Consider the following 15064-nt stretch of genomic DNA (forward strand, 5'->3'; position numbering starts at 1 on the left):
CCTTTAATATCCGACATCTCATAGACACACGTTTAGTGATTAATTCTTTTTTTAATTCTTTCATGTAATTGCAATAAATAATTGCGGATTGATTTTTTCTACACACAGAAGCAGCAACTCCTTCCTCTGCTTTTATTGTTTTTCAGTTTAAAACGAAATGCAGGTATAAACTAATATGTAATTGCATACAATTTACGTACACTATACACGTATGTAAGTATTGTAAATATTGGTATGCACTTATGCGCTATTGTAAGTAATCATGCACATACATATGTATGTATGTGCAATATTTTGCATTAACTCCTCTATTGCCGTATATATTTTTGTTAAATTTTTTATACATTTTGTTTACTTTTTACCCTCATTAGCTTAAATATGTTTATCAGTTTGTCATTTTATATATGAAAACTACTAAAGATTATACACTATCGAACTAATTGAATTCGGCATGCTTGCCTTTTTTTGCTTATTTTTAAACTACAGTATATGAAATTAGTATACATACTTTCAAGTAGTATTTTTTTCAAGTAAAAATCTAATATAGAAATTTCTCATTTGAAATTGAAATCTTTTAATATAAAATATATCGTTTTATAACATTTTTCTTTGAAAACTTGGTCTAGGATATTTTTGCTACCAGTGTAAAAAATGAAATTACTGAATTTTCAACCAGTTATTTATATTTAATTGATTTTATATTGAAAGAGTACGAATTGTTAGAATATATTTGCTTTTTTTTTGATAATTTTTTTAAATTTTTTCGGTTTTTGAAACGAAAACTCATTAGTGAAAGTTGGAAAACGTACACTTACACATGTAGGGTAACAACCATTTTTCTGTATTTATTTATTGAAGAGTGTAATTTTTTTTTGGAAAATCCTAGTTTGAGAGAGGTATGAGAAGAGAAACTCAAAAGAAAGCAATTGACTTCAAAAGGAAAAGAAATTACTTATCTGCACTTGAGAAAAATAATCGACAAATAGCGATACACTCAAATTTGCAAATACTGAAATAGGTATGTATGTATGTATATTAACTTCAAACTATAAACTCAAAAAATAAATAAAGCAATGGAAAGCAATATTATATTCAAAAACACAGGGTTATCACTTTGCTCCTTTGGAAAGTAAGGTTAAAAAACAACAGCATTAACTTGACTTATCTCCTTCTTCTTATATGGCACTATAATCGTTCGTCGATTTGGGCCGAGAACACAAATCTTCACGAATTTTCTCTCTCCAGTGCAAATTTGCGGCAGTTACTCATCGCGAGTGCAGACGGGCCCTTCTACACTACTTGTCGTACCTTATCCTTCAATTATTCCAAAATAGTGGAATTGTTCTCATAAGCACAGACTTTCGCATGGCTCCACAATAAGAAGTCCAATGATGTTATATCGCAGGATCTTGGTGATCAAGTCATACACACGAATATCGAAATTACAAGTCCTGTGATTTTTTTTTGTATGATGGAGCTCCAAATGTCCGCGACCAGATCTAAATCCTTAAGTTCCGGTCAAAAAAAAGTTTGCTGATTGACGGCTACTGCTGCTCCTTTGTCGTTCTCGAAGTAAGGCCCGTGACATTGTGACATGGTGTCAAATGAAAGACTTTACCTTCCCCAGCATGGCATGGAAAATCCGTTACGGTGAAACCCTGAATTGCGAACCTTGATAGAACGAAAAACTGAATTTATAACAAAATCGTTTGCTGAGATTCTTCACGAAATGTCGCACACAAAAAGGCCCAACAGATATAACTAAAAATCACGAGAATTAAAAAAAACATTAAAAAAACCGTCAAAAAAATTTAAGAAAAAATTAAAATTTTTAATAATCTTTCAGAAAACTATTTTTTTTTACTTACTCGCAAAGTTCCTTGAAAATCATATGAAAACTTTGGTTGCAACAATTGTTACAAAAACAAGTTCCATAAATCTAAAAAAAAAAGATTAAAAATATCGAATACTGGCGAAATATTTTTTTGATATATTTGTGAATACTCAAGCTAAGAAATGTAAGTATGTAACATTCGTTACTTTGTGAAAATTGAGGGGACCCTTCAGGAACTTTTAAACCTTCAGAATATATACACTGCCGGAACAAAGTATTGGCACAGCAAATTTTTCCCAATTTTTATTATAATATTTTTCCGCCAATTTTGTATAAAAATGTGGTTCATTCAACAACAAAAAAAAAAAATTAAAATTCCTAAACTTTATGCAAAACTCGCAAAACGCAGCAAGTTTTCATTACAATTTTCAAAGCCTCTATATAACGAAGTGTCGACTCAAAAGTCTACATAGCAAATTCTGAATATTTTAACGGAACGAAAAAAAAAACGAAACTGTAACTTATAACGAATTTTTTTCCAAATTTTGAACTTGAAAAGTTTCGGGAAATTTGGTTTTCAGCTTAGTATGCAGCTATCAAAAAAAAAAAACAAAGTTTTCATATAAAAACGCGTAAGAAATGTAAATGAAACTTTTTTATAGCAAAATTTCTTAAACCAGCTTTAAAGGAATTTCGTACAATTTGTACTACACTTTTCCAATTTTTTTTTACTTGCCTGCTTTTATTTCAAGCGGCGGAAGGAATGAAAAATGTTCCCTGTATTTTTTTTTTGAGAGCTGAGATCAAAGCTTAAGCGATTAAAATGGTTTTATTAACCACATTTTTTTGCTACATAAAATAAAATTAACGAAATGGATGAAAGTTCAGTTAAAAAGCGAGCTGGTACGGTTGTAACGGGTGTTTCGTTAGCCATTGGCTAATATGTAGCCTCCGCGTACAATTGGAGACGAATTAGTCTAAGACGAGATTCCTAAGGATACAATTGACAGTTAGGTGATTTAAGTAATGAACCCTGTAAAGATAGGGATTACACTGTGAACAACTTTGGAGCGATAAACAGTGATGATGCAAATGCTTCCGTATTGATAAGATATTTATAATTTAGCTAAAAAAAGTATGCCCCCTTAAAACTATTCACAACTTACAAAACAAAAAATTTCTTTACAAACTTATTTTTACTCTAAGAAAAGTGCAATTTTAATGCCTCTTCTCAACTACGAACTCTGCAACCGACGGCAGAGTGTTGTAAAAGGGGAAACTATGAAAAAATATAGAAGTAAATATTTAAATAAAAAGTTGAAAAAGCAACTACAGTCACATGCCTACACACTTACAAAAAATTTACAGGTTTTCAATTCGAGTCGCAAAATTTGATAAGCTAATGACCGTTTTCTGAAGTAGGTTTTGAAATTTATCTGTCCTTCAAACACATTTTTTGATTTTGAAAACGGCCCAAAATGTTTTTTTTTTATGGACTGTTATGATCTCGAAATTAGAAATATTTTGATGCATGTAGGTTTGCATATATAATTGTAATGGTAATGATATACCAATGAGTATAGATTTTAGTATTTGGCACTCCATTATAAGGCTTTGAGACAACTTTTCTCATTTTTTCTACTGATTCAGCTGCGACTTCAAATTTTGATTTCATTACTGAAGTATTTGTAATGCGCAGTGTTTGTGAATATGCAAGTATTTTTTTTTCACAAAAAAAGTATGTAAAAACCTCTGCTGCTTCTAACTGAAGCATTAAATGGATGTCAAATAGTGCCGTAAATAAAACTATATAGAATAATATGTCTAAATTGCAAAATATATATAAAAAAATTTAAAATAAAGACTATCGCTTCGGCTTAGTAGTATAAACACACTTGTGCCGCTGACACTTAAAAAATATTTGATCGTTTTAAAAGAAACTTTATCCAGCCATTACTGAACCCTTAGCCCGTACTTTCAAAAAACTGAACCTTACTCGAAAAAACAAAAACAAATCCACTCAATCATTTGAAAACTTGATATCAGATGAAAGTTGTAACATCAGAAAAATTCTCTCAGTATATGCATACATACAATTTATGCATTCGCGTTTTGTGTTAGTCAAATTGGCATTTACGGGAGTTAACTATTTAATTAAAATCCAATTAATTAAGTTACGTATGCACCTACAAGTACGAGTACAGTTTAATTTAATTAAAGTTTATATACGAGGAGCATAATTTTTGCAAAAAATAAACAAACTATTTTCCATTATACACTAAACATATACAAAGGTATTGGAGCATGCATTTCCGAAAGTACTTACAAACGCATGTAATAATTTTTGTAAAAAAATTTTGTATTAACAGCTACACATTTTGTATGCTAAGTAGTTTTTGAAAAGTACTGATTAGTAGTAGTTACTATGTTTCTTAGAATTTGGTTTTTGTAATTTAGAAAATTTTGCTTTTGTATACATAGTGTATTAGTGCTTTTTGAGATTAGTTGTTATGTTTTAGAGTTTGTTATGGGATTCAATTTTTGAATTTTGGTTAGCAGTTTTTAATATTGTTTAGCACAAGTGTACTTTATTTAGTACTTTATTATGCTTTTCAGAACTTTCAAGTACAAAATTAGTAGTTGTAGTACACAATTGAATACTTATAATAAGTGATTTAGAACTTTTTGCTTGTGATTTAGTACTTTTAGTAGATTATTTAGCACTAATAGCATGTAATTTAGTACTTTTGGTCATTAATTTAGCACTTTTCGTATTTGTCTCAGTACCTTTGGTATGGTTTTTAGTACTTATTTAGTACCCACAGTACATACATATGCAATTTGGTACCCTTTGTTTGTGATTTAGCACTTTTTTTTTATCTAATTTAGAACTTTTAGTAATTTTCAAAGTACTTTCTATATGTTTATGAAGTACGTCCTTAATATGATTCAGCAGTGCTAGTTCTTTATTGCGTACTTCCAGTACATGTATGCAATTTAGTACTTTTTGTTTGTTATTTAGCACTTTTTATCTAATTACGAAATTTTCATCCTTTTTTTAGTACTTTTAGCATTTAATTTAGTACTTCTGCTATCAAATTTAGAACTTTTGGTACTTTGGAGCACGAAATCGCTTGCTGGGTCAAAGCTCGAACTGCGGTTTCACCAGCCATTTAAATGAAAAATATTTTTTTTCGCTTCTGTGAGCTTTCATATTAAGTACAAATAAAAAAAAATTATTTATCACTTTAATTGCTTTCGTGAAACTGGCTATGAGTTTCTTTTATTTATTTTTTTCAGTGCGCATTCCGTGTTGAGAAGACGCGATTTTACTTCACTTCTTGCTGTTCCCATCATTTGCGATGAGCAACTCCTTGGCTTCCTTTTTGCCCTTCTTTTTCTCCTCCTTGGCAATTAACTTTGCCAGTCGCTCCTCTTCCTTGGCTAGGCGCTTCTCCTCCTGTAAAAGTTTTTTTTTTAACAGAAAGTTGGAAAATTCATTTGTTGTTAGTTTTTTTTTTTTGTTTTTTGTGAGTAAAGCATTTTAAAAGTTGTATTAACTAAATTTACATAATTATCTACTTGAAAGTAGTAACTGGAACTCTTACATCAAACCTCAGTGTAATAAATACAGTGAAAAAAATTACTTTTGCTAGCTAATAATTATAGGATTATATAAAACGTTTTATTTTTTTCTGTTCAAAAACTTCATCTGCCAACGAAATGTGGTTACACATAAAAATGCCTAATTGCTAGTTATTATTTTAAGTAGAAGAAAACTGTTATTGCTACACTATGTATGTACGTACGTACTATATGCGTGTCTGTATCAAGACTATCAGATTATTTTTATTTTTTTTACTGAAAGTTTTCCATTGTTTCTAGTGTATGAGCCAATTTGCAATTGTTCATTCAGCCACTCATTCATTCATTCATTGAAGAGAAGTTGTTGAAACGCATGCGACATGCTAGTAAACTTTTGAATACCAAATAAAAATAACCCTGTGTGTACATTAGGGTGGTGCAAAATAAGTAAAGTCGGAATTGTAATGCTCTCAAGCCCGAAAAAAAATAATTGCGAGGTCGCTGAAAGTTTTTCATATATTATATATGGAAAAAACAACTTTTCGTTGGAATGGTATGGAATTCTTTTCAGGAGACTTCCAATAACAATACTCAATTGTTTATTTAACCATTTTTTATACTAAAGATTTTTTATTTATCCCCCCATTGCATTTTCTGGTAGTAAAACATAGTAACTATGAAAAAATGGTTAAATAAATAACTGGGAATCTCCTGAAGAGAAACAAAGTTTTCCGATCGAAAAATATTGATATTCAAGAATTCTATACCATTTCCACGAAAAGTGTTTTTCCCCTATAAAATACATGGAACACTTTGAGCGATCTGCAAATATTTTTTGATTTGAAAATAAAAAATAGGGGTATATTTTTTCGGTATAGAACAATCCTAGGGGGTGAGAGCATGAAAATTCCGACTTTACTTTTTCACATGCATTTTTGGACCACCCTAGTGCACATATGTACTAGTGTAAACAGTTATTCAGTACTTCGTACGGCTTCTCTTATGGGCCTTTTCATACGTACGTTCATTCATACTCTCAGGCACACATTTCCCGTTCTATAGTTACGATATTTAGTTTTGTGGCATATTTTGTGGCGGTTGTTGTCGGGAATCAAAAGAAATACACATAAAACAAAAACACATTTGAAGCGAGCACTATGCAGTAGAAACAATGAACTTTTGCGGAGTATAAAAAAGCAATGAAAAGCACAATAAGAAGGCATACTATGTAGCGACTAAAAAACAAAAAAACAATAACGAGCTCTAAAAGGATTTTATGTTTAGCAATAATGAAAAGGAGCAATTACGATAGCTAAAGGCAGCTTTGTTGAAGGAAAGAATAAAAAAGGGCGAAGAGGATGCAAGTCAGTGCAGAAGAAAAGTAGGAAGAAGAAAACGATATGCTTCCGAAATAATGTGGGTGAGTACGGAAACCGGAAGAGAATGGAGCTCAGCGACTGGTGAAACTAAGAAATTAAAGTTTTCAGTTAACTACTATGTATGTATGTATGTAAGTATTTAAAAAATTATACTGCTACATATTTAAGCAAAATTTTCTCAATTTAGAGGTGCGCTACAAAAGTTATTTCAAAAATGATAATAGTATAGGGGCCATACAACTGTTATACACTATAACGCCTAATAAAAATTAAAGAAATAAAAAGAAAAAAGAAATAATTAAGCGAAGTTGAGGAAAAACCAAAAGAAATACAGCAGTAAACAGTAAAAGGTCGCTGAATTCGATTGGGTTAGAGTTTATAAAAACGGTGTTGATAGCTTTGCGAGTGGCAGTTAAGATCTCTGAGTCTACTGGTAGGCAATGCCAATGCATAGCGGTCCAAAACTGAAATTTGCTGTTTAAAATAGTACACAGCCTTTATTTTTCAACAGATTACTATTTTTTTTAATGAAAGCCTATTTTGAAAAGACATGTTGGGCCCAACTTTTTGAATTTGTATTTGCTTATAGATGTTATTAAGGTTTCGCTAAAATGAAAAAAGTTCGCAAGACCAATTTGAAATGTTATAAAAAATAAAAAAATACCTGAGCCCATTAAATATGTATAATAAAATCTAAGTAAGAATTCGGGTTAATTTTAATATTTTTTTTGCTGACATTTCGATCACACTTTACGCATGTGGATGAAAATGCCATAGCAACTCAACGCAAATCGCTAAAGCTAAAGACTTACCCCCAATTCTGTGCACTTGAAAAATTGTCAAACTTGACTATTTGTCAAAAGAACTACGACCAAAACTATGCTGGAAAAATTTAGTCTTAGGCGCTTTAAAATTCCACAACAAATTTATTCAAATTCAGAAAAATCTTAGCGGCATAGTTTTAGGCGTAAATTTTCGACACATAGTCAAGCTTGATTATTTGTGTTCGGAGTTAATTTTATTATACTAAAATCTTTTGGGCTTTATAACAGCTTACTTTAAAATTAAAAAAAAAAAATTTTGGTAAATATTTTTCATAAAATTTAAATTTTTTTCTTGTAAAATAACTTTTTGTTCTGCGAGAACTCTAACGGGTTATAAAACTGCATATCTAAAGTTCTTTATAAAATAACAAAAATAATAATTTATATAACATTTAAAATTACTCTTGTGTTTTTTTCGTTTTTGTCATAAGTACCAGGACCAATTTTTTTTTGGAGGCGATGCTCACGTCCTTAAACTTGCCTGAGACGAGTTGAGAACAGCGGCTTAGATCCTAATGCCGATACTGTGCAAAAGACGGAATTTATTCAGGAAGAAACTGCATATAAGGACAAATGATTGTACATAAATACTTTAGAAGAGGCAGTTTCCGGATTCTGCACTAATTCTAGGCACTTTAGCGGGGTCTATTCCTTTCAATAGATGGCGTTCTAGTAGTTATTGAATTTTCTCTCGGTGGACTAGAATAATTTAAATGCGGACAAGACTGTGCCGAAAAGTTGATAGCAAAGCATCTTCGATGGGATTTTTTCAAACAAGTAGTATTTAACAAGTATGTGTGATGGAAAAATCACTGTCTTCTTCTTTAGATCAACGTAGGTGTAAAATATTCATGTTAAATTGGCAAAATGAATCTCTAATTTTATTATTAAGACATTGAAACAATTAGGGGTGCTGAGAACACTACTGCAGGAGTAAATATGAATTTAAAAAGCAACACATTTAGCAGAATATATAAGGCGAAAACGAAAAACAAAAACAGCAACTCAACAATGAATATGCATTTTGTGTGTGTGATAAACCAATTACCGACATCACTTTCCAGGCAGCCAAACCACCATAAAAGCATAATAACCCACCACCGACACCACCACCACCACCACCATCACGACTACCGCCACTTAGACCACCATCGCCGTTCTGTGCAACATCATCATTATCCTCATCATTTTTAACATTTTTATGCTTATCATTTTTGTTATGTTCATCATTACAAACACCGTTAGTTCGTGTCGCAGTCGTAGCGTCACGTTGACGTGCACCCACCTTTCTCGCTTCCTTTTCCGCTTTTAGTTTAAGTTTTTCCTCCTTCTTTTTGCGCTCCATAGATTCGTTCTTCTTATTGTCGGATTTCTCCTCTTTGCAAGTTAACAACAAAAGAAACAGAACAGAGTGCAATGTATTGTGCATTGTACATATGTATATATTTATAATATCTAGATTGCATGCGATGTGTACGTATATATGTATGTGTGGGAGGAAATATCGCAAATTATCTTTCATCATACGTAGGTATGTATATAATTATAGGCGGAGATGGAAATTACACTGTTGTTTAAAAGTTTCCTGCTGGCAGTTTGTGGGCATCTTAACGTTGGTTGTAGTATATATAAAGTTTTGAAAGTTGCATGCAGGTTGTCAAGAATGACAAATAAGAGCGAAGTGGCAGAAGAACCCATATTATAAAAGAGGAATTTGGGTTTAAAACAAAGGGCGTTTTACTTGAAATACGCTTGATAAAACCGTGTCGAATGCTCACAATACTGGTATACTGATGGATCCAATTTCAATGAAGGCAACACTGAGGTGGGCGTATTTGGACCTAGGATTAAGAAAAGTTTACCAATAGGCAATTTTTAAAACAAATGTATTTCAAGAAGATGCCTTCGAAATTGGCATCCATAAACGAATTACCTCCCCATCTAGAATCAGGAAGATGATAACCTCTGAAGTCTTAAATTTATAAATAGCCTGAGATTGAAGTGCTTTTTTAAGCCGTAGCTCAATAGTTTTATATAGGTCGAGGCACTATCTTGCCCCCAAACAATAGTAATACTACAAAACGGTAAGTATACAAGCAAGTGCTCAAAAAATTTACGATTACAAGATGGTGGGTTCTATGTTCCTAGATTGCCTCAGAAAAATTGGTCAAGCCTAACTCTGAAGTCCACCGCTAATATAGTCAGGATCGAATTGAAGGTCTGGTGTGGGTAGAAATATATTCCGCATTAACGGCTCGAACATTCCAAGTAAAGTTTATACAATTTGATGCTTGCTATGTTTAGAAATGGCTATACGTAGTAGTTATATAAATAGTATGTAGGCTATGACCTCTACCAGGGTTGAAAAATGGAAATTTCAGATTGTACCTAATATCACAAAATAAATGTACCTAAATGAGACAGATTGTACCTAAAAAAAGTTACATCATTCATTTGTAGTTTTTTTATAAGTTTTATTTAAAACATGAATACAAAAGATATATGTACTTTAAACATGATTAGGTTTTTCAACTGAGCCTATATCTATAGACTGTAGTCTAATGGGAATCGGAGACGCATTGTTTTTGTCTAATTTTGACTACTGAAAAATATTGGCGAAAAAGACAAAAAAACACACTTTGCGAAGTATACTTCTTTATCCAGCTTTTTATAAAACAACGGGAAGTCTGCTAATTTATCCGATTCCTTTTAATAGGTGCAGCAAATCTAGAGAATATAATCAATGTGCCGTAAGTAACTTCGAAAGCATTTAAAATATATATTTCCAGAAATCCAAAAGCGAGTATGGGTCAAATAGCTGTAGTTCTCATCTAAAAATATGAAATTTGAAGACAACCCCTAGACACTGGGCTGTATGGATGAATAAAGGCTGGTTTTCACAATGTAATATTTTGACAACAAAATTTTTCGACTTCATTTGACACAACTTTCTTTCCTTATCCCTACCTTTATCGATGATGTTATGGGCCAAAAACTTACAAATAGCCGCCTTAGCAGCGCATGTACTCGCCTGAAGGCCTATTCTGATCTAAATCAAACCAAGGCCAATTTTTAGTCCCATTTCACTCATTTGACCGCAAATGCCACTGAATTTGACTTAGTGAAAATAAGCGTTAAAATTAATAGAACAAAATTACGAAGTGTTAATCTTTCGTAGTGCCTGCTCTAAATGCAATGTAAAATATTTAAGATAATACATAATATGGTTTTTTTTTTATGTCTTCCTTTTGACCACTTTTCTCTAGAATTGTTTATTCTTCAAAATGAAAGCGAAACTTCTCCCGTACCTACAAGTAAATATATTAGCACGGTAAAGGAAAAAAACTAATAATGCATCTGATCAAAAGATGATTGTACCTCAAATCTAGTGCCGGTACCTAATGTACCTTTAAGTAATCAAACGTCGGAAAAAGGTACAATTGTACCTACTTTTTCATCCCTGATCTCTACTATAGCCTCCATTCAACGCCGATCAAATTTGACGTGGTGTCATTTTTCGAACGAGCCCAACAAGGGAAGATTAAATGCATAACCGATAAACCGGACAGGCTAAAACACGCATAAAAACTAAGCTTAAACAATACTGTCTTACTGAGCGCAGTGCTTGTCGTCAAGATATAGTAGTTTTTGTCGACGGAGCGCGCAAAGCAAAGAAGGCATATTCGGTAAAATATTTGGTATACTTATGGCCGCCGTAACCGTGTAATTAGAGGTGCGTACTATTACTTGTTTGGTCCTAGGTTCGACGCTTGGTGAGAGCAACATCGGGAAAGTTTTTTTTTAATATCGGTCACCATTCAATAGACATGGTATGCCTCTATATGTATTTTTGACATGAACAAGTTCTTAAAAAATTCAATCCGTATTCGAAGGCGGCGTACAACTTAAGACTAGACGAATAATGATAAATTGTATATCCCGAGTAGCCGAAGGATGTCCTATGTATATGTACCGAAGCCATTTTGTATAGAATTTTTTACAGAGGCAGCTGCAGGTATCTTGGGAATTCAAAGCAAAGATCGAGATCATTAAGATCCCAGTGTACCATGTGAGACGTAGAATTTGAAATAACAGAAAACATTTTTTTTGATACCTAAACCAACTGGCTCAAAAACCGGACACTCTGGAGTTCTGAAGGGGTTTGACTTCGTCCCTGTACATATAGATTACTGCACCCACGAAATGGCAGCCCCTTCTCTGTCTACATTCCCTCAAGAGAGGACTGGGCAGGGGGAAAGGGGAGTTACTGGAAGAAGGGAGTGGCAAACTTCTTCTCGGATGAATCAAAACATGTAGGCAGAGTTGGTGGAGGTGTTCTCTGTCGGGAACTCTCACTCAAAACTATTGTCAGGTTTCCACACCTCCGCAGTGTTTTTCAGACGAAAATAGCTACCATAACGATGGCGTTAGGCTCACTGCTAGAGAGTGTGACTTCAGTTAGGGAGGCTAGCATATGCTCGGACTGTCAGGCGGCCATCAGGTCCCTGAACGCTATGATGGTGCGCTCGAAAGCGGTAAGTGAATGTCTGACCTCTCTATCAATCGCTTCGGAGTACTTTTTAATAATGCTAGTTTGGGTGCCGGGTCATAGTGACATCGCAGGAAACTGCGTGGTAAGAAAAGGCACCCTTGAAACGTTATCACCAGATATGGAGCAACTACGGATGTTTCTATACTCCTGTGGTACGCTTCTGCGCTTGCGGCGATTTTCCGACTAAATTAATGGTATCCGTTCAGGTTTCCATGGTATCACAGAGGACATTCTCTTCGTTGTTCAAGTGTAACCCTTGCCTCGGGAAAGAACTCTAACCTAACCTAACATAATGCATCCGGTCTGCGGTTTGTGAAATTTTAGTATGCCGCCCACCACAAAAGGGCCATAAGGTAAAGCGCTACGGTCTCAAAACCTTTTACGCAACAAGACACCAATCGAAAAAGTAATTTTGTATTTCGGGCTTAAAATATACGAGTAAGTGCAAATTTAAACACATAAAAAACTAAAAAAAAAATCCTGATTCACAAAATGTTTAGTGCGTTCAACTATGAAGCTTTCTATTTCAAAAACTGTGGGACTGGAGGAAAGGGTTTTTTTGTGAAAAATATCTTTTGAAATCAAAACTTTTTACTCACTGTGATTGCTATTGCTATTGGAGAAAAGTGGAAAACTTCGGCTGGAAGAATTAGAACGTGAATTTGGCGCCGAATACGCCTTATTGTTGCTGTGCTGGGATGCCGCTGCCGTCGATTTCGCAGTTATTGTCGCCGCCGATGAAATGGTATTACCGTTAGCGTCATGTGTTATTTTCTTATTATTATTGCTGTTTGTTGTTGCATTTGTAAGCTTGCCGTTCGCTTTTGCAACGCTAATGTTGCTATTTATGACATTTTTCTTATCTTTGCTACCCAAAGTATAGGCATTCTTCGGCAGCGAGTTCTTCGAGACTATAGGACTAATTTTGGCACTCCCGCCAGCCTTAAGTGGTGGTGGACCCAAGCCATTGGTTGACGCTGAACCCACCAATATGTTCATGGGTCTTTTGGGCGGTGAAGGCGGTTCGCGTAGCAGTGGCGCTATTTCGTGCGCGCTCGACGAAGATTTGGTATAAGAGGCGTAACTGTAACGGAGAGAAATGTATCAGCCTAAAGAGTTAAATATGTATATTGTTTTGCAAGAAGCGCACTCACCGAAAGCGCGGATTGCTGATGTGCACCGGCGATGGATGTGGCACTTTGGCTGGGCTGCGGAACTCTTTAATTGGTGGCAGTCGATTTTGTAGATCCGTCAGTCGTCCTTTCGTATGTCTACGCCCAGGGTAGGTATGTGTCGCTGGCGGGAAACTGCTGCAACTGCTGATGCTCGAACCGCTCGATGATGACGTACTCAATGAGTTGAGTGGCTTACGTGGTATGGCACCCGAGCAGCCCGCTGGACAACCACCGGAATGCGAATGTGAGTGATGGTGGCCATCATCGCGCGGCGACAACGAACCCGACACAGAGGAACCGGACGCTGAACCCGAGGGCGACAACGACAACGCGCCATGTGAGTTTGAAGCGCCTGGTGGCGCCAAATGATTATTCAGCACCGGTGTCTGTGTATACGCTGACATGGCTGACGGTGATATGGGTGAGGCGGGTGAGCAGAGACCACTCGAAATGGAAGACGTCTTAGAGTAGGCAGACATGTGTGACACGCCGGACATCGATGATGAACCAGTCGAACTCATCGAGTATAAGCTATCCGATTGCGCTACGTGACCACCGCCATTCGGGCTGCGCGGATAGCGACCGTGTAGAGCGGGATGTGGATGAAAGACATGGTGGCCGCTATGTGCATCGCCCATTGAATAGGAACTGGCCGAGGCGTGCACACCGCCAGCGCCAACGCCAGCTGAAGCCCAGCTCTTGGCACCCATCGAATAGCTGCTCGCCGATTCCTGTATGCGCCAAGTGCCCGAGCTGGAAGTGAGTCGATTGACACGCGCTCGACAAATGACGCAGCGTAGCGGTAGTAGGCGTTGCGCAACAGCGCTTTGTATTGTCTTGACAAAACAGCGACGACAGACGACACGATGGCCGCAGGGCGACGTTTGCATGGTGGCACGCGCATTGATGCAAATGACACATTCATCCTCCTGTGAGGTGGGCGGATCCGGTTCGCTTTCCTCGAGTTTGCTCAGCAGCTTGTCCTAGAGGGGAGAGAGGGAGAAAGAGAGATGAAGATGAGGTTAAATTAGGTACAGATAGAGGCAAGAAATATTGATAAAGTACAACCAGAAATGTCTTAAAATGAAGTGCCTAAATGTAGGCAACGTTTAAGCCGCGAAATGACAGCTGAGAAGAGCTTATGGCTTGCGTGTGTATGTTTACATACATACATTCATACATCGTATGCTTGTTCTCTCTGATGTTAAGAGTATTTTTTGTAAGATCTGTTGATCGCAACATTTCAAGCAAATTCAAACGTGTAACTGAAAACAAACTTACAGAAGGTTCTTATCTCAAACCGCGTACTTTTCTTTTGATTAATTACGCTAGATGTATGTACAGATGTTAGTATTTTGTTTACCATTTTATTTATGTGACTAAGAAGTAGTTACAAAGAGCCCAGCCCTACTCAAGTGGCTGATTAAATTTTTTCGTAAGGTAAAGTCGGGGCTTACTAACTCGGTAGGAGTTTTTTTTTTTCAAAGCGCTCGCTTTTCGACAGACAATAGTGAATCTTTCATCAGCTTCTAAAAATAAAATCAATATCATTTCTGGTTTCCGGGAAAAGAGTCAACTGGTTTAGGCGGTTAACTCATACAAGCCTTTCAAGTTTGCCGGACCAGATTGAGTCCCAAGTCTACTTAATTAGAAGATCAGTCAAAATCGGTTTCCATTCAACTTTTAAAGTTATATGTAGAGTAGACTATTAAGAA

The 15064-nt window shown here is 35.3% G+C and overlaps 1 protein-coding gene across 5 annotated transcripts in view; it reads right to left on the bottom strand.

Annotated features, from left to right (window-relative positions):
• Window positions 1-15064, bottom strand: part of LOC118744588 (integrator complex subunit 6 homolog) — a 147220-nt gene that overhangs the window by 27344 nt on the left and 104812 nt on the right. For 3 of the 5 annotated variants that reach the window (XM_036477714.1, XM_036477713.1, XM_036477712.1), the window contains exons 3-6: window positions 13329-14332; window positions 12774-13258; window positions 8908-8999; window positions 4064-5294 (exon numbers count right to left, since the gene is read on the bottom strand). In XM_036477714.1, the coding sequence (XP_036333607.1) occupies window positions 5169-5294; window positions 8908-8999; window positions 12774-13258; window positions 13329-14332 (1707 nt within the window). In that variant the 3' untranslated portion in view covers window positions 4064-5168. Of the gene's footprint in view, window positions 1-4063; window positions 5295-8907; window positions 9000-12773; window positions 13259-13328; window positions 14333-15064 lie in introns of those variants that run through there. The other 2 variants (XM_036477715.1, XM_036477716.1) reach the window with 2 other exon arrangements.

The sequence above is a fragment of the Rhagoletis pomonella genome, unplaced genomic scaffold, assembly GCF_013731165.1.
Source record: "Rhagoletis pomonella isolate Grant_MI unplaced genomic scaffold, Rhpom_1.0 Rhpom_scaffold_00008, whole genome shotgun sequence".
Classification (NCBI taxonomy): Eukaryota; Metazoa; Arthropoda; class Insecta; order Diptera; family Tephritidae; genus Rhagoletis; species Rhagoletis pomonella.